The 23314-nt window shown below is 39.3% G+C and overlaps 1 protein-coding gene across 1 annotated transcript; it reads left to right on the top strand.

Annotated features, from left to right (window-relative positions):
• Window positions 1-7379: 7379 nt before the first annotated feature.
• Window positions 7380-10947, top strand: LOC149605073 (uncharacterized). The gene is made up of 17 exons (XM_089860418.1): window positions 7380-7723; window positions 7789-7926; window positions 7985-8116; window positions 8175-8306; window positions 8365-8496; window positions 8555-8689; window positions 8746-8865; window positions 8950-9072; window positions 9157-9305; window positions 9362-9411; window positions 9467-9825; window positions 10038-10178; window positions 10246-10315; window positions 10377-10447; window positions 10515-10602; window positions 10673-10730; window positions 10809-10947. The coding sequence occupies exons 1-17, from the start codon at window positions 7417-7419 to the stop codon at window positions 10845-10847; spliced, it is 2244 nt and encodes a 747-aa protein (XP_089716544.1). The 5' UTR covers window positions 7380-7416; the 3' UTR covers window positions 10848-10947.
• The last annotated feature ends 12367 nt before the right edge of the window (window positions 10948-23314 follow it).

Raw genomic sequence — 23314 nt, 5'->3', positions numbered from 1 at the left:
TTCACACGTAGATTCAAAATCGAACCTAGAATACCTATTTTTCAGTCGGTAGGCATTCTTTTATAGCTCTCCCAAATCAGCCGAGAATTAAATCACTTTAGTTCTCCCATCTTTGAACATTCCGGCACACACGCTGAACCAATCATACAAGTTCATGAATGGGAACTATTATCACCTTTACACTACTTTGCGCGACTCCGATTGGATATGCCTTCTAAATTCCCGGGATGTTAATTACTGCGCTAATTTACTGACACTCTATATTAAACGCGCTATGGATGCTGCAATACCAATACGGGTCGGTAATCGTTCGTCTTCTTTTCCTAATTGGTATTCCTCTGAGTTACGTACGGCTATACGTAGGAAAAAGTACTACTACGGGAAATATAAGCGAAACGCCCTCTTACCGGATTTCATCAACTATAAAAAACAACGGGCACTGGTTCGACGATTTGCGAAGCGCGATAGAAACTTAGAGGGTAAACGTGTCTGTCAGGACGCGTTATCCCATCCTAAGAAATTTTGGAACTTTGTGAACGGTAATATCAAAAACGTATCTCATCGAATTTCCCTAAAAATTGACAGTGAAATGGTTTCTGATCCTGAGATGCTCGCGTCTCATTTCGGGGATCATTTCTCTCGAATTTCAGTGGATAACCAGTCTTCCAATAGTCGCTATGTTTATGACTCAACCTATACGGGTCATCACACTTTGCCCTCCTTGTTTTTCACGCGCGATGACATTCACAATTCGATTATGAAGCTCCCCAACAAAAAATCAACCGGTACTGATGGGATACCCGCCTTTATTTTAAAAGGTTGCGGTGACCTTTTACTAGAGCCACTTGCTCATATATTTAATTTATCTGTCACGAACCAGACATTCCCTACCATTTGGAAAGAAGCGGCGGTTACCCCTGTCTTTAAATCTGGCGCAGCTTGCGACGTTAAAAATTATCGTCCAATATCTCTATTGTCCACACTAGCCAAACTCTTTGACATGTTAGTTCATTCTAAATTACAAAAGTGGTTTAATGCCTTCCCTAATGAATGCCAGCATGGTTTTGTGCCGGGGAAGAGTGTTGACACGAACCACGCGGCATTCATGGACTACGTAGCACCGGAAGTTGAGAGTCGTGGACAAGTTGATGTCATTTATCTCGACTTGGCCAAGGCTTTTGATCGAGTTTCCCATACCTATTTACTGGATAAAATGCGCATATTGGGTGTCGGTGAAGAACTTATTGGTTGGTTTAGTTCCTACTTAAACCAGAGAACTAACCGTATCAAGTGTAATGGTGTACTTACCTCCGTTGCGTACAGGGTTAATTGCGGGGTTCCACAGGGTTCTTCTCTTGGCCCTTTGTTGTTCAACTTGTACGTATACGATTTGCAATATTTAATTAAATTCTCAAAATTAATCGCTTTCGCGGATGACCATAAGGTATGTAAGATAATCAACTCTGCTGATGACTGCGCGGCACTCCAAGCCGATTTAAACGTAATAACGGTGTGGTGCGATAAGAATAATCTGCCCGTCAATCCTTCTAAGTCCCTACATGTCGCTTTCACTAGGCGAATAAGTAGACAAATATGCTTTTCTTATAAGGTTGGGAATTCTCTCATTCCCCGAATGTTAAGGGTTGCCGATCTCGGGGTTATCTTCGATAGTGCCTTGCTTTTTCAGGAGCAGGTAACTTGTACCGTCAATCGCTGCCGAAGGACATTGGGAGTGGCTTTAAAAATATGTAGACCTCTCAAATCACTTAAACACTTCCGACTGCTTTACCTCAGTCTTGTCCGCTCGCGACTTGTTTACGGTTCGATGGCTTGGAGTGGCTGCAGTTCTTACCTACGGAAATTCGTAGATACTGTTCAGCGTAGATTTGTTTCCTATGTACATACATTCTTCTTGCGTAACCTAGAATACGACTACCTTTTGTTGTTAAATCATTTGGGTCTTCCGACCATAGACTGTCACTTGGCAATGATAGATATTAAATTCCTCCATAAATTAATTCATAATCGCATTACGTTAAGTGAGCTACTTGTTAAACTAAACTTTTTGGTTCCCCTTGGTCTTCGTAAAAACGTTACTTTTAATGTGCCGTGTAAAGATCTGAATCCAATTTATCGCATGCAAAAAAATTATAACAACTACTCTCACCAATTCGATATCTTTTCAATTAAACTCAGACAAATTTGTTAGAAATTATAGTTTTTGTAAATATCATGTACATACTTTTGTATTTATGACTCTCATGTGTATATTCTCGTGAACTACTAGTTTAGTTTTTTATATACACAATAAAAATGCATTTCATTTCATTATTATTATTATTATTATTATTATCTATAACCGTGTTTGAGATCACACTAAACATACCTCCAGTTTGCGAAATATCTTAAATTTTACGAGTTTTTTTACTTTACCGTGGACTTTCTTAAATTCTACCATAATTATGTTGAAGCATAGCACGCAGGCCTAACACGTTATGGCCCCATCTAAGGATCAGTGTTTACTTTGCGATAAACCGTTCTACGGCAAACAGGTCATTCACTGGTGTTCTGGAGAAAACTGTGCAAGAAGAGTGCACGAAAACTGTACTAATGACACGGTTTATACATGTCATGTATGCAAACGCGCCGCCAGGGTCTCTAGACCTTCTCGCAGTCGCACTCCGAAGGGCAGTAAGCCTGCTAGCGGGAATACGTCTCCTTCCCTCAGAAAATCAATGAATGGGGACAATCCTCTTACCTTAGCCGACGTACATGAAGCTTTACATCACCTTCTTCGGGTTGACAGTCTTACCAGAGACAAAGACTCTATTCTGGATAAGATAGTGGAGAAGCTGGAAAACGTGGAGAAATTCTACTCTACGTTCGAAGATAAGATCAATAAACTCGAGAAACGCATTGATTGCCTAGAAGAGCAGAATGCCAATTTGCGGCGGGAATTAAAGAGCAACAGACCTCTGACTCCTGGAACACATTTCCCTGAATTACCTAGACCACATTTACAAGGTGCTACTGCAATAAAGCATCCGCAAACCAATCTGAATGCTGCTGCTCAACCATTTCAGCAGCCTAGCTTTGCCTCCTTTGCTAGTGCTTTGCCTGGTAACATGCAGCTTAGCTCCAGTAGTCACCCAGTCAGACGCCCAGCTACCCAAAAGATAGTAACAACTGGTGCTTCCGAAACCAGTAAGATTAGAGTGGCGCCCCGCACGCCAAAACTCAAGAAAGCTTTGTTCGTGAGCCGTTTAGATGGTGAACTGAGCTCCAAGGATTTACAGGAGGCGTTGATTGAAGAGGCCGGTATTCAGTCGGCTGTCTGTATTCGATTGCGAACCAAGAATCCGAATGCTAGACATTCATCTTTCTATGTTTCCTGCGATGATGAAACCGAATTTGTCAAATTACGTAACCCATTAGTCTGGCCTATGCATAGCATAATGACGGACTTTTATGGGGTGCCCCGGGACGAACATAAGCATGCTACAGAGCTGCAGCCCGACCCGTCTATCGAAAATGAAGATGGTGACCTTTCCAGTGACAATAATGTATGAGTTAAAACTTGCCTATCAAAATGTGCGCGGACTGCGAACTAAATCTAGTGAATTTTTAAAAAGTGTTATATCTAATGATCACAGTATTATCTGCATAACTGAATCTTGGCTTAACGATACACATTTTACTACAGATTATTTTCCAAATTGCTATACAGTTTTTCGCGCTGATCGTCCCGATCCGAACTATTTAAATGTTAGAGGGGGTGGTTCCCTCATTGCTATTAAGCAATCCTTTGTCTATACCAGGAGGCGTGATTTGGAGTTAGCCGAAGAGTGCGTCTTTATAGAAATTAAACTTGCTAATAGTACCACATTAATACTTGGCTGTGGTTACTTCCGCCCATCAACATCGGATATACAATATCAGCAATACGCTACTCATTTAATTGAAAAACTTACGGACTTCGACGGTCATATTATACTTCTCGGAGATTTCAATCTCCCTGGTATAGACTGGGATAGTTTTGGCACTCAGGGATGCGCCTCTACTACTCGTCTTAAAGCGACGCACATTTTTGATTTATGCTTTGACCTTAACTTGAACCAAATTAGCAGGCCCATGGGCGATGGCAATCTTCTTGATCTGTGCATGACTAACATTAATGGCTTATCGATCTTGCCACTCGAGGAGCCATTGGTGCCAATTGATGATTACCATCCGCCATTCATTGTTTCGTTTCTTGCAAATTTGAAAACGGTAGCTGCAATGCGTGACCCGGTTTATAATTTCGCCAAGGGAAACTATTACCATCTCTACACTATGGTGCGAGATTTCGACTGGTCGTTGGTTTTGGACTCGAACGATGTTAACTTCTGTGTTACTACCCTCACACAATGTCTGGCTAATGCCATGAACAAATCTATACCCCAGAAATATTCGCGATGCAATAAACGATTTCCACATTGGTATTCTTATGAGCTTCAACGCGCTATTAAAAGGAAAAAATATTATTATAAAAAGGAAAACCGCACCGGCGATTTGACTGACCTGGATAGTTATCGGTCCTGTCGGGCTCTTGTGAGTAGACTCATTGAGCGCGATAGGTCCAATCTGGCTAGCCAGGTTTGCCAGGACGCTTTGGCTCATCCCAAAAAATTTTGGAATTACGTAAACGGCAACATCAAGGAAGGGCATCCTACTATCTCCTTGAAAATTGATAAAAAACTAGTTACTGAGGCGGAAGAACTCGGGCGTACCTTTGCGGAACACTTTTCAAACATAGCAGTTGACCACTCATTGCCAGGATCCAAGTATCGCATGAACAGTAACGCCTCTGCTACTGCTACTGACTCTTACAATTATCAGCATATTTCTTCGTTGGATGTTTACAAGGCCATTATGAACCTGCCAAACAAGCTTTCCACTGGCATAGACAATATTCCCGCCTTTATTATAAAAGGATGCGGTGATTTGCTTTTGTCTCCCTTAGTTCATATTTTTAATTTATCGATTAGTACTAGAACATTCCCCGAGAAATGGAAAATAGCTGCAGTAGTTCCGATTTATAAAGGTGGGGCGTCGTGCGAAGTCAAAAACTATCGACCAATCTCGCTTCTATGTGTTTTGGCAAAGATTTTTGATCGTGTAATGCATCAGTACCTGCAACGTTGGTTTAGTGCCTTACCGAACAATTGTCAACACGGTTTTGTTCCAGGGCGTGGTGTTGACACCAACCATGTAGCGTTCCTTGATTATGTGGCTCCGGCGGTGGAGGGTCAGGGCCAGGTCGATGTAGTCTACCTCGATCTTGCCAAGGCGTTCGACCGTGTATCACATCAATACCTTGGTGACAAACTGGAGGCGCTTGGTTTATCGGGTGACCTCTTGGCTTGGGTTATGCACTACTTGGCTGGTCGTACGAACGTCCTGAAATGTAATTCGAAACTTACTTCCAGCAGATACGCGGTCTCTTGCGGTGTTCCGCAAGGTTCATCGCTGGGGCCGCTACTATTTAACATTTATTTGTACGACTTACAATTTTCGGTCCGTCACTCTTGTCTACTTCAATTCGCTGACGATAACAAAATTTCAAAGCATATCAATTCTAAACTTGACAGCAATCTTTTGCAACAGGATCTAAATGCGATTGCTAAGTGGTGCTCCAATAATAACCTAGCGGTTAACCCTAACAAGTCAATTCACGTAACATTCACGAGGAGAGTTGGTCGTGAAATACTTACCTCATACCTCCTGTCGGACGTGGTTATTCCTCATCGCACAACCGTGAAAGACCTCGGTGTACAATTTGACCGAGGACTATATTTTAAAGACCACATTAGCAAGACCGTAGGTCTATGTCGGCGGACTTTATCCGTCAGTCTCAAAATTTGCAAGAAACTAAAATCTTTAAAGCATTTTCGAATTCTTTACCTCGCGTTGGTTCGTTCTCGCGCACTATATGGTTGTCTAGCGTGGGGGAGTTGTGCTAACTACCTACGTGCAAAAATAGAATGTGTCCAACGAAAATTCGTGGCATATTGTCACAAGGTATTCATTAGTACAGCTCCCTATGATTACCACACATTACTAGGTATCCTTGATCTTAAAACTATTGATTACTTGTGTCGGTTAAATGATGTAAAATTCATTTTTAAATTAGTTCGTAATAAGATAAACTTACCTACACTCTTGGAAAAATTACAGTTTTTAGTGCCGCGAACGCATCGCTATCATAAAACCTTTTGTGAAGCCACGCGTATACTGAATCCCTTACAACGAATGCAAAAAACTGTTAATAACTTTGATAAAGAACTGGACATTTTCTCATGTAAATACGCTGATTTAGTTTAGACTTAATATTTTTTTTTTATTTTAATTACTAAAATTGTCTCCTATAAGATATAAATAACAGAGCGTTTTTTACCACCTGTGAAGTTTATATTTAAATTTGTATTGTCTGTGATATTGTGTATGATCGCGTGTGTAATCTCGTGAGCCGCAAGGCTTTTTTTACACACAATAAACTGATTCATTCATTCATTCATTATTATTATTATTATTATTATTATTATTATACGTTTTAAAGCTTCAATTAGCTCCTAAAATTCTAATTGCTCATGCACAAGCTTTAAGCATTAAACTCGCCCAATATAGCTACACTAGAACGGAAACTAAAATATTTACAATTTCGAATAATATTTTATACAGATCAATCGGGAACATCTACCTGGGTACCCAGCCCTCACGGATTACAGTAGCTATTGTAAAGCATACCGCTTACAATGGGACATTGGATAGTAACCCCTTCGACTTTGGACATTTTAATGTCAATCACCTAGCAGCTTTCATCAATTCCGAACAATACCCCTCCAAAGCCTTAAGACCCAACTACAGTAAAAAACAATTTGTCCGAAGCTATTACACTTTATTTTTGGGGTCAAACTGCCACTACAATGACAAGGGGAACAACATCTCTATCGACGACTTTGCCAAAGAAATTAGTTTCTTCGCGACGTGAGGACGCAATGTAGCGAAAACCAAATGTGGACAGTTGCGCGATCTTGCAAACAAGCAAAGCGAAGTTGCGAACACGCAAAATTTGTCAATATGGACAGGCTTTAACCAGTGTCAAACTTACGGAACTTAAACATATGAAACTACAAATAATAATCAAAATACAATCGGATTTCTGATTAAATTATTCAAGAGGAATAGTACAAGGAACTAATTAAAGTGAATGGAGTGCCTCTTGAAGCTAAGTACCGACGTCATAGGTCGTATTCAGAAGCTGGGTTTGGAAAAGCTTCTCGACAGTCATTTACTCTTTGGAATCGCGACAAATCAGAGTGTAGGACTTACTTAAAGAACGTTCGTTAGTTGAAAAATATCATATACTTCTAAAGTATGATGAGTGCGATAACTTTATGGAGCCTTGTCACAATACTTGGAACTGTTTTTCTAATAACGGGACTTAATGCCAGGAATATTGTAGTTAAAGAAACCAAAACGGAAAATCATAACTTTATAAATATCAAGAGTGAATTGCCTAAGGATAAAGTAAATCTTCTATTTAAGGTTAAATATGAATGCAGCGACTTTAACCCATGCCAGGGCGACAACACCATATGCGGTCCTGCAAAGGAATGCGTTTGCAGAGATGCTAAACATGAAATGAATACCGGCAGTGGAATAACTTTATCGTGCAAACTTCGTGAGTTTGATGATTAAGTTTAAAATGAAAATATCGAAAAATTAACTTAATTGGACTTATAACAGGTGTACAATGCAACGACGCTAAAATGAAATGCCAGGACCAAAATTCCGAGTGCAATGACGAAACAAAGACATGCGCTTGTAAAGATGGTTTTCAACAAGAGGGTTCAGGACTAAAGATAACATGTAGACCGAAACCAGGTAAGCCAATCCTTAATCTGGAAACGGAGACCAATCAAATCACTTTTACTTTTAAAAGTGGATGAATGTGAAAACGACCAAGAATGCACGGGTTTCAACTCCAAATGTGACGCTAATAAATGTGTTTGCCAAACTAGAAATATTAAAATAGACGGCACAGGACTAGGCACCAACTGCAGACCGATACAAGGTTAGCCCGCCCTTAATCCGGAAATCTAGACCGCTCAAATCACTTTTACTTTTAACAGTGGATGAATGTGAAAGCGACCAAGAATGCACGGGTCCCAATGCCAAATGTGGCGCTAATAAATGCGTTTGCCAAACTGGAAATATTCATATAGGCGGCACAGGACTAGACATCAACTGCAGACGAAAACAAAGTAAGTCAATCCTTAATCCCGAAATCAAGACCGCTCAAATCACTTTTACTTTTAACAGTGGATGAATGTGAAAGCGACCAAGAATGCACGGGTTCCAATGCCAAATGTGGCGCTAATAAATGCGTTTGCCAAACAGGAAATATTCATATAGACGGCACAGGACTAGACATAAACTGCAGACGAAATCAAAGTAAGTCAATCCTTAATCCGGAAATCTAGACCGCTCAAATCACTTTTACTTTTAACAGTGGATGAATGTGAAAGCGACCAAGAATGCACGGGTTCCAATGCCAAATGTGACGCTAATAAATGCGTTTGCCAAACTGGAAATATTGAAATAGGTGGTGCAGGACTAGGCATCAACTGCAGACCGATGAAATTAGGTAAGCCAATCCTTAATCGGGAAATCTAGACCAATCAACTATCTTGGACTTTTAAGTTCAAACGTGCGTGACCAACGACGATTGTACGGGCGACAATACCGAATGCGACTCTAAAAATAAGAAATGCTTTTGCAAAAGTGGATATATTGAATATGGAGATGGGAAAAAATGCGAAGGTACAAACTTTCTTACCACTTCGATTACGATATATCGTCGGGTAATTAAGAACAAAACGATTTAAAATTGGTATTTTTACATAGATTTGTGCGTACTTGAGAAATGCCACCTTAAAAAAGCAACGGGTTGCGTCATTAACAAATTTGAGAAAGCAGTCTGCAAATGCCCCCATGCATATTACTTTGAAGGAGACGAATGCAAAATCGGTAGTTTGCTGTATTAGACCTAAATTAAAATTGCAAACGACCAGCCTTGTTTCAGAATTGTTAATATAAAAAGTATGTTTTCAGCTAAATCTATCATTCTTTACAACCTTACTGGTGTGAATTTGGCGAAAATGATGACACAATATCTCAACACCACTGAAGAACAGGAAGAATTGATTTTCGCCGGCACAAGTGAAGTTCCGATGCAATTATCCGAAATCATTTTAGAATCGGTAGGATTTGATTGTTAAACTCAATGTGATTTGAATAAATCAATGTTCATTAACAGTTACAGACAGCTAACCCTAGACTGAAGGACATAAAAATCTTGGAGAAAATGTAACTTAAGATAACATCAAATTGCATCTTAATTGGTGGGTTTTACATATTTCAGGGAAAATGATACACTCAAAATCGAAGCAATTTTCGACAAACCAGGCGTGTCGGCGGAAGCCTTTAAATGCCTTGAATATAAACCATTGGCCTGTGGAAGTGGATTTCACATACCACCTTCTTTATATATAAAGAGCAAGAGCAAAGAAGAGTTCGAAAATAATTTCAAGACAGGAGAAGAGTTAAAACCAAGTGAACAGTGCGACAAGTTGAAAGATTCTTGTAATAAATTGGAAATGAAATGTGAGGACAATGAAAACGAATTTAAATATGAATGCCTATGCGACAATGAAAAAGGCTACGAGGCTATACCACAAATCGCTGATCCGACTAAACCACACGCCGCGGATGTATGCAGAGGTTAGTTGCAATAATTTAAACAAACTTACAATTTTAAGCAGCATTTTATCATAAATTAAAATGTTCTAATTGCGAAAACTGCCCATGACTCGTGAGTGCTAACCACTGTCAGTCTCCATACATATTACTGGTGTTCTATTTAAAACAGTATAGGGAACACCGATTGGTAAAATTGCGCTCCATATAGACTTGTATGGTTTTATTTTTATCAGATTTTGACGAATGCAAAATCAACGATACTCTTTGTAAAGAAAATGGAGTTTGTATAAATCTTTTAGCAACTGCTGGGAAATATAGATGTGACTGCAAAGACGGATTTAAAAATCACGGCAAGGATAACAAAATATGCATTGGTACGGGATTTGTTAAATAAATGAATTTAATTTACTTATTTAACAATATCATAATAAATCATTAAAGATTCCTGCGATGGTCACGAATGTGTAAACAGCGCAAAGTGCATAGCTACTGGTAACTCATACCGATGCGAGTGAGTACCAGATTTAATTTAATGTCAAGATTTTTTATAATTAACTGACGTCGTTAATTAGGTGTAAAGAAGGTTTCGATGGACCGTTATGCGATGGTAAAGCACCGATTATGGGCGAAAGCAACGAAAAAAGTAATTCAAGTAGGTTTTAAAAGCAGTTGAATAATTGATTATATGATTTCAAATTACACGTCTAAAGCTCCGGAAACTAATGTTATTATTGTGGGCACGGTATTGGGTGCTATTCTTTTACTAACGATCATCGTATCGGCCGTTATCATTCGAAAGTAAGATAAAACCCTTTCGCGTTTGCGTTTTGCGAAACACTTGATTGAAATACGATGCTTTCCAACATAGGTTGAGGAGAAATCTAAACAAGAGTGGGGGAAATAACCAAGCCATGGATGCCATTAGCGTAATTTTGTGCTTTCATTAACTTTAGTTAATTTTGGTCCTAGTCTAAATAATTAATAATTTTTTTTTAATTTTACAGAGTGGTAATATCGATAATCAACGATTCAGTTTTATTTGATATATAAGGACTTGATTAAAATTTAATAACATTAATGAAAATATTATTTCTATATTACGATTAAAACAATTTTCTTTTAAGTTTGTTATTTAAAAAACAATTTAAAACCTAACCGAATCAATGTAAATCACCTATACCAAGAAATAAATTTACGGATTATTAATTTAGGTTTATTAACTTGTCAATCAGATAGTTTCAACACGTGCAAAATATATTATGTGAAGCATCAGAAGTCCATTTAATTAGCCTAGGAAGTAAACAATTATAAGCTGAGGCCAACAATGTTTCTTTTATTAAATCAGTCGGAATGTGATATTACCGAAAGGATTTCGGTTTCGCGTTACGCTACCACTTCATGAACTATTTATTATAAAAAAACGTCTTGGTTTAGACCAAGGCCGAAAAAACAAACGATATGTGTGAGGTTTATCATTTGACTGAAGTTCAGATATTGCAATTGTTTTAGTTATTTTTATCCATTTAATCCTTAATCATTTTTAAATTCAATCAACTGATTTTACTGTTAATCGATCCATTCCCTCTAAATTAATTGAAAAAATTACATATCTACGCATTTTAGAGAACAATTACATTTTCCGAAAACATTTTATCATGAAATTAATTATTTTGAAGGGAGTACGTGTTGAGTATCAATATTGAATATTTGAAATATTCTACTGACTTTCAAAAAAGAGCAGGTGAACTTTGACATAATTCGAAAGGAAAATGTAAATATTTAATAGTGGATGCCAAACAATGGTGTTGCACGAATTTATACATTTAATTTCGTTAATCGACATGCTACATTTCTATTGTCGCCTCTATGAAGAAAAGATTGCAATGCAATTTCCCTCTCCGTGCTTTAGAACTTCTTGGTCATAATTCAGTCTTCATTTCAAACGTCACCACCGCTTTCTACATTGTTGGCGCTACTTGTACTTCGGTTACGAATTACGTGTAATCATTTTAGTACGCATAAAGCCCATTTCGGAAAACACACAGGGGCGTGGCCACCATTTTGGTGTTCTCCCTCACACCAAGGGTCACCGCCAGACTGTGCCAAAGTTCACTACAGGCAAGAGGCTAGTCAACTCTCACTGCCTATAGCGGTGCTTCTAGGCAAGAGAGAGAGAGAAGACCTCAATGGTGGCATCACCCCTGTGTTTTAATTACCTGTATGTAATTTCCAAAATGATCCACTCACTTACAAATGTACACCGATTACACCGAGTGATCGGTCCTCAGGCGCTAGCGAGTGTCAAGCCACAACCGTAATCACTCATGTACACGAATGTTTTATAGTTTTAGGTTTTTAAGGTTGGCGGGCAAGTCCGGAGAGTCATGTACCGTTCACTAATGTGAAAAGGTTTCGAACTATATGATAATATTGGCTGAGTGTGTTGCGACGGCAGGTTGATTTGCGCGCAAGGAGCGGGCAAGTAACGAAACTTTAAGGTGTGTCCTGTGGTTTGAGGTAACGAATCAGAAACGGCGACAAGAACAACTGTTTTAATGGAATCTGCTAGAAATTCTGTTCAAACTAGTGTGGGGTCCTAGGCTCACGGATTTAATGGATTTTCACACAGACCCCTTTCAACGATTGGCGCTGAAGAAGTTTTGAACACTTCCCACAGTTTGAGAGCCACAGCCTCTCGGCGTGAGATTTTTTTTTGGTAGACTAGATCTTTTTTCTAGTCGGTAGGAAACTTTCGACCCTCTTTTACGATTGCCATGTGCAATTTTGGCTAGCAGGGATGGATACTGTATAAAGCCTTAGTGTCCAATACTTCCCAGGATAAGACGTCATTAACTTCTGCACCTACTAAAAGAAACCACACAGGATAAACGTTGTTGATTTGTCTTATGAGGACGACATTAGTTTATAAATAAGTTTGAGCAAAATAAGTTATTTATCATAATTTCTTGAACATCAGTCTTCTCAGAAACTTACTACAGATTTAATCTTTTTTGGTGAAACTTCGAAATTGGTCAAGCCAGCTTTAATTAAAACTATGCCCGTCAAGGTGCTTTCAAGTTAGTAATCGTCGACACGAAATCCCTTCAAAATAATTAATTTCATGATAAAATGTTTTCGGAAAATGTAATTGTTCTTGAAAAAGCGTAGATATGTAATTTTTTCAATTAATTTAGAGGGAATGGAACGATTAACAGTAAAATCAGTTGATTGAATTTAATATTGATTAAGGATTAAATGGATAAAAATAACTAAAACAATTGCAATATCTGAACTTCAGTCAAATGATAAACCTCACACATATCGTTTGTTTTTTCGGCCTTGGTTTAAACCAAGACTTTTTTTATAATATCTTTCACTTCAGTCTTAATGTAATTAAAATTTGAATAATTTTATTTTTGCTTTACCGTCATACATTTGGGGTTGATCTATTTCTAATTGCTTAAAGAAGTACTTCATTATCGTTAATTACATTTAACTTATATCCAATAACATTGATTTTCATAAGCATATAATGTTGTACTTTATTTATGAAAGACGTTTAACAAGATGGCCCCGGCCAAATTAGAGCCCCATCGTTTGTAAGGCTCCATCTATCGAGAACATTCTATCTTTGGAATAGGTATTAGTTACCCTTAATCCCCATCCATTTTAAATCATCAATAAATCCCTATCACATTTAAAAGCATCAATAAAAATCACCAATGAAAGAAAATCTTCATTAGTGAATAGCCCCTCGATGCATTGCTTTTAACAGTGCTAAAATGATTGCTTGGAAGCACTAAATAATCCCAATCCCTTTTAAAATTGGCAATGACTTTTTGTAAATCAAACGATGTGGCTAAAAAACAGATAGTTATATTGATTATCCACTCGATGAGTTTACAACATAGACTCTTTTAGATTTATAACATGGACTTATGCCCGGAAGCATTTGAAAGAGAGAGAATTCGGTAAAACACCCAACTTGAGTTCTTTCTTTGTGTAAACCCCGAACTTTTTATTCTATAGAAAGTTGTTCGGATTCTTAGAATATTCATGGCTTAAAGTGTGACAAATTTTAAAGAGAGAATGCAATCTCTCATTTACGGTAAGGCAATATGACAAATTGTGGTGTTCATAAAAGATATACATATATTACTGTTTGTTCATTAATATTTTCACACTGCATCCGCATTGTACTGTTATAGATAAATCATCAGCCTTTCCACCTTTAAAATCACCAGAGAATGAAAAATATCACCTAAACACAATTTATCCCTTTTCACTCTAAGTGCGTTCATTCATATGTGCATAGTGCATTCGAAATGCATTGTTATAGAGAAATCATAATCGCCACCCTTTGAAAATCAAAAATGCCTCTTTTCACTCTCCCTTTGAAAAGACGAACGATACTTCTTCTTCTTATTCTTCAGACCAAGCCCAACTAATACCCCCATCGTTAGATGTACATCAAACGATGTGGCTAAAACGACGGTATTTGAAATATGGAAGAAAAATAATTGTTTCGTACACTGTATACACATACAGTGTTGTCGAGATCAGACCAACAGCTTCCTTTATGTACAACCCCCAATATTGCCACGGTTGATGTCATACTAAATTATACAGGGTGTAAATAAATGTTTAGAATTCATGTTTTATTGTATTCAAGTGACAACGAGCGACAAGGTACAAAAAGAATACTGGAGAATGTGCCTGAATGCAACAAAATATTTTAAAGCACAGTCCTACGATTAGTCTTAGAACCTGGGCCTCGAATTTCAACCTCTAAACTGTTTGGCAAACAGCTCAACGTAAATATTCGAAGTGTCTACCATTGTGGTTGAGGCACTCCTCCAGACGACTGTCCATGTCTTGCAATACATTTGCAAGCAGTAAACTCATGACGCATGGTAAGACTAATGGTATTGCCGTCTTAAAAAATCCTCGTCTGTTAAGGCTTGATGTAGGGCGGTATGATAATTCCGGTAGTAATGCCCTTGTAAACTGGCACGAACAGTAGAATGGCTTAGTGCAACTTCTTGTTCCACCGCTCTATACACTGTAAAAAAAGAGGGTATTTTGGGGGTGTGAATCTGTACCTAAAAAGGTATTTTTGGTCAAAAAACTCCTTCAGGTGTGTTTTAGCACAAAGCTAGGCCCTCCCTTGTTCTCAATCTGGTTGAAAATTGAAGAAATGGGTATCAGCGCGCTAACAGGTTAATCTGACGTTTAACTCAAGAGCCGTACTTCCGTAATTAACTAAAATTAACATACTTAGACTTAATTTTTTCTGATTAAACTAGCCGAAAGCACACCCTGAATACTTAATTGTTAAATTAAGAGTATTCCGAAAAGGAACTTCGCTCTAGTTTTTCAGTTAGAGGTGGTGAAATATCACGAAAAACCCCATGGAAAATTGGTAAAAGCATGTGAATTTTGCTTTAACGTTACAAAAGAGTATCAAGTCATATACACAGAATAAAACACAGTGGGTTGTTTACCTCATAAGTTACAAGTGATATAGCTTAATCCAGAACAGTGCCATTATGTAAACTAATTACTCCAATAATTACCATGTTTACTTTAACGCAGGTGGGACACACAGGGTATTCAAGCCAAAGTGGAGAATCACATCATACATTAACATATTTTATAAATTATACGAAATGAAAAAGTAAGAGATAAAAAAATAAATAATTATACGAGATAGAAAAATAAATAATTATACGAAATGAAAAAATTAATAATTCTACGAAATGAAAAAATAAATAAATTATACGAAATCAAAAAGAAAATAATTGTACGAAATGAAAAGTAAATAATTACATGAAATGAAAATCCAAATAGCTATACGAAATTAAGAAGTAAATAATTATATGAAATTATAAAATAAATACCTACTACGTTTAGTGGTGAACTGTAATCAACAATGATTAAATACAAGAAAATATAAATAATTGTTACAAAAAATAAAAATTAAAATAAGTAATGTAAAAAACTATGAAGTAAGAATCCTGTATGAAAAATTATTAAAACTTCAATCAAAAAGTTTATTAAATTTTATTTAATGTGGCAGATATTATACAAAATGTCTTGACTTGGACGAAGGCCGAAAAAACAGACGATAAAAGTGAGAACTATCAATTGACTGAAGTTCGGTTATTGCAATTTTCTTTAATTTTATGAATTTAACCTTGATCACTATTTAATTCCTTGAACTGATTTTACTGGCAATCGATTTATTCAATCTCAATTATTTTTTACAAAAATACCTATCTCCACTTTTTCAAGAACAATTCCATTTTCCGAAATAATTTCGTCATTAAATTAATTTTACTGTATAAGCTACACGGATGAAGATTTAACCTCCTAGTCAGTAAAGACATTTCCAAAAATTATCGTTTTTTATTAAAAGTAAAGCTTGTACAGTACGATTGGCCCTTGAATTTCATTCTCACAAATAGCATCTTGACTTAAACTCGGACGTATTGAAGTACGTTTTATGCTTCGTCTGAAGAGGGTGGAAAGCTCTAGCTGTCTATCAGCGGAATCTAGGAGGCAAAAATTTGAATTTGTAAGAACTTCTTAATTTGGCAATCACCGATGATAGCTCATTTTAAACTTCTCTTTACCTCTTGTTTAATACTCTCTTCAGACGACGCGTTAAAACCACTGCTTGCTTGAGAAAGATAGTGAGAGGCATTGTTTGCAGAAATTCGGAAAATTGTACTTCATTACGCCATCTACAATTCAACATACACCATGCCCTATTCTTTCGTATATATACCACAAACACGCCAACTGTACTTATTGGCTTCTAACACCACCATCGTCACGTCAACACCACATTGACACCAATCTGTACTTATTGGCTTCTAACACAACCATCGTCAATACCACATTGACACCAATCTGTACTTATTGGCTTCTAACAACACCATCATATACTGGTCTTCTGGCTATAACACATGAGACGCCAGTCTGCAATATCGGTTTTGTGTGAGTGAGTGTAAAAAAGTAGTTAGTTTTACACATTGTTTGTAAATTGGAATTGACGATAAAAAATAGGCCCATCTCTTGTATATTTAAGATTGTTACCCGCGGTATCTAGAATGCTGTTCACTAGACGAATGTATAACGACTTTTAAATGCTACTAAAAAATAAACCTTATTAAATTTTTAATGACCTGTGTTGCCTGATTACATAACCTAACCGAGGCAACACACAAACATAACAATGACGACGGAATAAACAAACTCTACCCAGTACTTGTGAACTGTTAACCCGCGACGAGACACATTCCACGCATCTACTGCACCCTTCGCTACGTGAACATCTGCATTTCATTTCACAATGGCTACCTCAACACTATTCGACGCTTTCGACGAACGACTAGAACCTAGGAATATTTATACGGAAAGACTTGAACTCTTTTTCGAAACACTTAGAATTAGCGAGGATGCTAAGAAGAGGGCACATCTCCTGACATGTGTAGGATCCACGGTCTACGCAACCTTGCGGAGCATACTGAACCCAATCAAACCATCCGCAAAAAGCTACAAGGACAGCGTCGACATTCTCACCAAGTTCTATAACCCTGTTCCATTGGAGATAGCCGAAAGAGAAAAATTTTACAACCGGTCACGTCACCCTGGAGAATCAGTCGCCAACTACATCGCCGAACTCCGGAAGATGAGCGAATTCTGCAAATTCCAGGCCCTGGAGAGCATGATCAGAGATGGCCTCATTTTCGGTTTCAACAATCAACAAATTTACGATCGCTTAATCACCATTAAGGACGTCACCTTGGAAACTGCTACAACTATGGCTCTCACCATCGAAACGGCAGCAAGAAACTCCAAAGAACTGAAACTGATCTCCAACGGATCAAATTCGAACGTAATCAACGCCATACACGACGGGAAGCGTAACCACAGATCAAGGTACTCGAACAGGAAACCACATGCAGTAACGTTTCACCCTTCTTCCATCACTTCTGGTCACTTGAATCAACGCCGATGCATACGGTGCAAGGAAACAAGTCATCCGCCTCCGAACTGTCCATTTACGCTACATGCTTAAAGTGCAGAAGGAAAGGTCACATAGCCAAAGCATGCCTTAGTTATGAAGCTAAACCTAAAAATCAGCGACACATGACGCACCATATCACGATGATATCGCAAGATCAGCAGGAAGAGCCGACAAGTCTCCAACGGAATCTTGATGAGCATCATGGCTACGAAATCTTCCACCTGAGCACAAGCAACGCCATTTCAACCTTGGAAGATCCTCCAAAACCAACTCTAATTTCATGCGAGCAGAAAAATTAGCTCTTCTCATCTCCGCCGAAAATAGACCGACAATCTGCGGCCGTTCTTGGATTTATTCGCAACTGCGCATAGAAGATACAGCTTTTCGAGCTCCATACATCAATCATGTCAGCAAAAATGACGAACTTGGCATGATACTAGACAAACATCAGACATTATTCTCCGACACTATGTCATGCCTCAAGGACGTCAAAGTACATCTGTACACGAAACTAGGCATAACACCAAAATTTTACAAGAAAAGGAGCGTTCCGTTTGCACTTTAGGACAAAGTCAACAACGAATTAGACAGACTGGCGAAGCTTGGAATTATCGAATCTATACCTCACTCAAATTTTGCAACGCCAATTGTACCTGTCCTCAAGCCCAGTAACAGCGTCAGGAATTGCGGTGATTACATAATCACGATTGTATACCAAAATCCCCCCATTTAACCCAATGCGACAAAATCCCCCCAATGTAGGACAAAATCCCCCCAAATCATTATAACAAGACAAAATCCCCCCAATGTAGGACAAAATCCCCCCAAATCATTATAACAAGACAAAATCCCCCAAATCATTATAACAAGACAAAATCCCCCCAAATCATTATAACAAGACAAAATCCCTCCAAATCATTATAACAAGACAAAATCCCCCAACGAAAATCCTCTGAGAAATATATAACAGAAGTTTCAAATATAAGTAGTTTGTTTTATTTCACATTTCGCATTTTTTGGCGACACAGCTTGTGGTGTCGCATTCGACCGAACGTAGCCAAAAGGTGCGATTTTATTATAGTCCCATTGGACCGAAATTCTATTGAACTGGAAGAAGACATACTGTATGGTTTTACATTAAATATATTTTTAATTAATAGGAAAATCTTTTGGAAAAGGTGGCAGCTAATTAATAGGAGAATATTTTAGAAAAGGTGGTAGCTAATTAAAAGGAGAATATTTTGGAAAAGGTGGTAGCTAATTAAAAGGAGAATATTTTGGAAAATGTGGCAGCTAATTAGTAGGAGAATGTTTTGGAAAAGGTTGCAGCTAATTAATAGGAGAATATTTTGGAAAAGGTGGCAGCTAATTAATAGCAGAATGTTTTGGAAAAGGTGGTAGCTAATTAAAAGGAGAATGTTTTGGAAAAGGTGGTAGCTAATTAAAAGTTGAATATTTTGGAAAATGTGGCAGCTAAGTAGTAGGAGAATGTTTTGGAAAAGGTTGCAGCTAATTAGTAGGAGAATATTTTGGAAAAGGTGGCAGCTAATTAATAGGAGAATAATTTGGAAAAGGTGGCAGCTAATTAATAGGAGAATGTTTTGAAAAAGGTGGTAGCTAATTACAAGTAGGGAAAACCAAAATAAACCTCTCCGAGCCGAGACGAATTTACTTTCTAAATTCTAATCTAAACACAGGTCCACCAGCCAGTGAGAAAAACCGGAAATACGTAGTTCAAATTGTCGGGATATTGCGAAGGTCATTTGTTTAATAGTTTAACATTTCCCTGTGTATCCTCATAATTCTAATGAGGACCTAATATCTATCACTTAAAGTAACAGGCGGCTCCATTATCACCCCTAGCATGCTGGCTAATCTTCTGGACACGAATTTTACCTTACCAAAGGCAGGAATCAATCAGACCTAATGCACTAGGTCCCATTGGTTCCTGGCTTTGGTTTAACTAGCCTTTGCCAAGCTTAGCCAACGTGTAGCAGAAAAGGCATCTTTCAGAGGCATCAACGGAGCCCACCTTTGCTTTAAGTGTGTATTTAACTTTCGGCTCACTCTGAACCGTTAACACCTCTTGAAAGAGGACACGAAACAAGGTCAATTCTAGTTTTAATCTAGGGTTTCTTATTCCATAGACCCAATCGCTTCAACACATATTGAGACGAAGTATTAAAATCCATGTTATGTAATGAAATTAAAAGTTAAGTTTACAATATATATAAATGTAGTAAAGCTGAATTAAAAAGTAAACACCAAATTTGAAATGTTAATATAAAAGATGTTCTTGGAATATTGAGATGAAACAGAGCTTTATAGCTACACAACTACTAAAAGAATCGTAATGCCGAAAAATATTTAAAATATTTCCATTTAATATTCTGCAAAAAGGAAATGTTATCGTTTTGTAAGAGATCTTATCATCCTACTCGCTTTATATTAACTTTGATATGCGTGTAGTGTTTCGATTCGGATGCAATCTTCATTACTCGTTCTATATAAACTCTCACTTGTGTCATTACATAGAAATAAGTTTATCTTAAATAATTAAATAAATATAATTATTTTTAATTATTTTAATCTTCAATAATTAACATTAATAATAGTTAAATCGTTTAAAATAAAGTTATTCCTATTATCTTTTGAAACTTTTCTAATATTGACGTTTAAAGTGAAGGGTACCCCTCTTGCCCGCTTTCTTCAAATTTTGGGGTATATATACGATTCGTTTCCATTATAATAATAGATAAAAACGCATTCGCGTGAACCCTTGGTGGAAGCCCTGCCCTGGGGAGGCTAGACGTTTCTCGTAACCCTAGCCGATCGCCGCGTATATCTTAAAACCGAACGATAACGATGGAGAAGAAGCCGGAATGGACAAAGACCTGAAGATGGTGTTGCATATAAGCTGGTGTCAATGTGGGATTGACGAAGAACAGAAGATGGTGGTGCTCACGAGCCAGCAAGTACAGGCTAGTGTCCATGTGGCATGGACAAAGACTAGCAGACTGTGGTCCTTAGAAGCCAGTTAGTAAAGACTGGTGTTGGCAGATGAATGGCCAAATTTCCGTGAACCGCGAACGCGTTCCGGAAATCGGGTATTTGTTTGCTCCGATTTGTAAACTGCGAACGCGGTCACGTGGGGTCTGACAGACAGACACACAGACAGACACACAGACACACAGACAGACACGTCCAGTGCAATACCTCTCCGTGACGTCATCGTCACTCGGAGAGGTAAAAAGGAGAATGTTTTGGAAAAGGTGGTAGCTAATTAAAAGGAGAATATTTTGGAAAAGGTGGTAGCTAATTAAAAGGAGAATATTTTGGAAAAGGTGGCAGCTATTTAGTAGGAGAATATTTTGGAAAAGGTTGCAGCTAATTATTTATTTATTTATTTATTTATTTATTTAATAAGGCTCGAGGGATAGGGTCGTGAAGCCGCCAGGGCTTGGGTACAACCCCCTCCATGGTACAAGAGTCGAGAAACAATTTGCGAGTATATACAAACGGGAATATTTACAAACAGAAACGAACAAATGAACAAAAATAAATACAACATACATCGAAAATACCAAAAACAAAACAGAGCAAAATAAATAAAACTAAAAATAAAGAACCCAGGGTAACCACGGGCGCGAGGATTAAGAGACCGAGGAGAGCCAGGTCGATACAGCGGAACGAAACGACTGGCGACCAGCGGAGTCGAGGAGGGCGGGAGGTAGCGCGTTCCAGTCAGACACAGCGCGGGACGTAAAATGGTTATGGCGATGGCGAGTGCGGGCGCGGCGCTTTCGGAGTTTCAGCCGATGACCGCGAGTGTGCGACACAGAGTTAAGGTCAAAGTACTTCTCGACCGGAGCATCGATGGCCCCCCGAAACAAGTCGAACACGTACACCAGGTCATTGACCCGGTGGCGAAGGGTGGGCGGCAGGACACTAAGCCTAGTGTCGCGTTGGGCAGGTAGGAGACGTTCACAACCCTTGGTTAGCTTCGTGAATCGATTGTGGGTCTTGACTTGCGAGGTTCGTGGCCCCGCCTGCGAAGGAGACCATATGATGGACGCGAAATCGACGGACGGGAGAAGCAGCGAATTGTAGATGGTGCGCATGAACCGGGGGGATCGAAAATAAAAATTGCGGCGGACCAGCCCCGAGATGGAGTTCATGTGGCCGACTATTTTGGAGGTGTGATCGCAAAATAGGAGGGCATCGTCGACAAGGGTGCCGAGGTCGGCAGCACACGCCGTAGGTGGAAGAGGGGCTCCATCAATGTGGTACTGGTGACGCGGATTACGCGACCCGAGGTGTAAGACTTCGCACTTCGCGGCGTTGAAATGGAGGCCGTAAGAGGTTGCCCAAGCGAGGACAGCGTCCAGGTCAACCTGTAGGGCGAGGCAGTCGGAGGGGTCAGTGATTTGACGGGATAACTTACAGTCATCAGCAAATAACAAGATCAGCGAGTCCTGAACTACGGCGGGGAGTGAGTTGATAAAGACTCCGAATAGGAGCGGTCCCAAGACGGAGCCTTGCGGGACCCCACTATGTAGCGGCAAAGGCGCCGAAGTATGACCCTGGAAGACGACACTCTGCCTGCGGTCGGACACGAACGAGATCAACCAACGTAGGGCCGAACCGGAGATGCCGGCGCGTTCGAGGGCCTCAGAAATGCCTAGCGTGGGGATGGTATCGAACGCTTTAGACAGGTCTAGGTAGATGACATCAACTGAACCTCCATCATCCAACCATGTGACCCACGAGTGAGTAGCTTCCAGCAGGTTGGAGTCGCAAGAGCGGCGGGTGCGAAAGCCATGTTGGGAGGGATGCATGAAGGCTGTGGTGGCTAGGTGGTCATCGATGATGGTTTTGGCGATACGCTCGCAGAGTTTGCACGCCACGCTAGTTAGGCTAATAGGGCGGTAATTTGCAGCCTTGGAGCGACCGCCCTTCTTATATATTGGGGTGACGTTGGCCAAACGCCAGGCTAGCGGCACCGTGCCCAGAGCGAAACTAGCGTTAAAAAACGCTGACAACGGTCCGCTCAGTGTCGGAGCGAGAGCGCGAATCAGGTAGGGGTGAAGGCCATCGGGACCTGCGGATTTGGAAGGTTGCAGTAGCGTTAGTTGGCAGGAAGAAAACAACTCAGCAAGTACAGTCAGGTCATCAGCGGGGGAATGATGCTCGGGTACCCCAAAAAGAATAGCATTCAATCGCCGGTCACGTTGGTCAAGCACCTCCGGCGTGACGAAATTCCCGGTGGGCGCGGAGGGACGCAGGTGAGAGAACTGTTCTAGCAGGGAGGCCTCAAATGATTTAAAATTGTCCTTGAAGTCTGTCTTAAAGGTGGAGATCGACGTGTCCAGATTATCGAGCCGCTGAGTGGGGCCTGGAACGAGCACTGCAAGGTGTCCTGGGCTGAGGAAAGGCTATCATAGGCTTGTTTAAGGTCAACCTGGAGCTGAGCTA

Source organism: Phalangium opilio, unplaced genomic scaffold (assembly GCF_054372755.1).
Source record: "Phalangium opilio isolate 3A_F unplaced genomic scaffold, DU_Popi_V2 ptg000352l_1, whole genome shotgun sequence".
In the NCBI taxonomy this organism is placed as follows: Eukaryota; Metazoa; Arthropoda; class Arachnida; order Opiliones; family Phalangiidae; genus Phalangium; species Phalangium opilio.
This window is presented reverse-complemented; position numbering and strand designations above follow the sequence as displayed.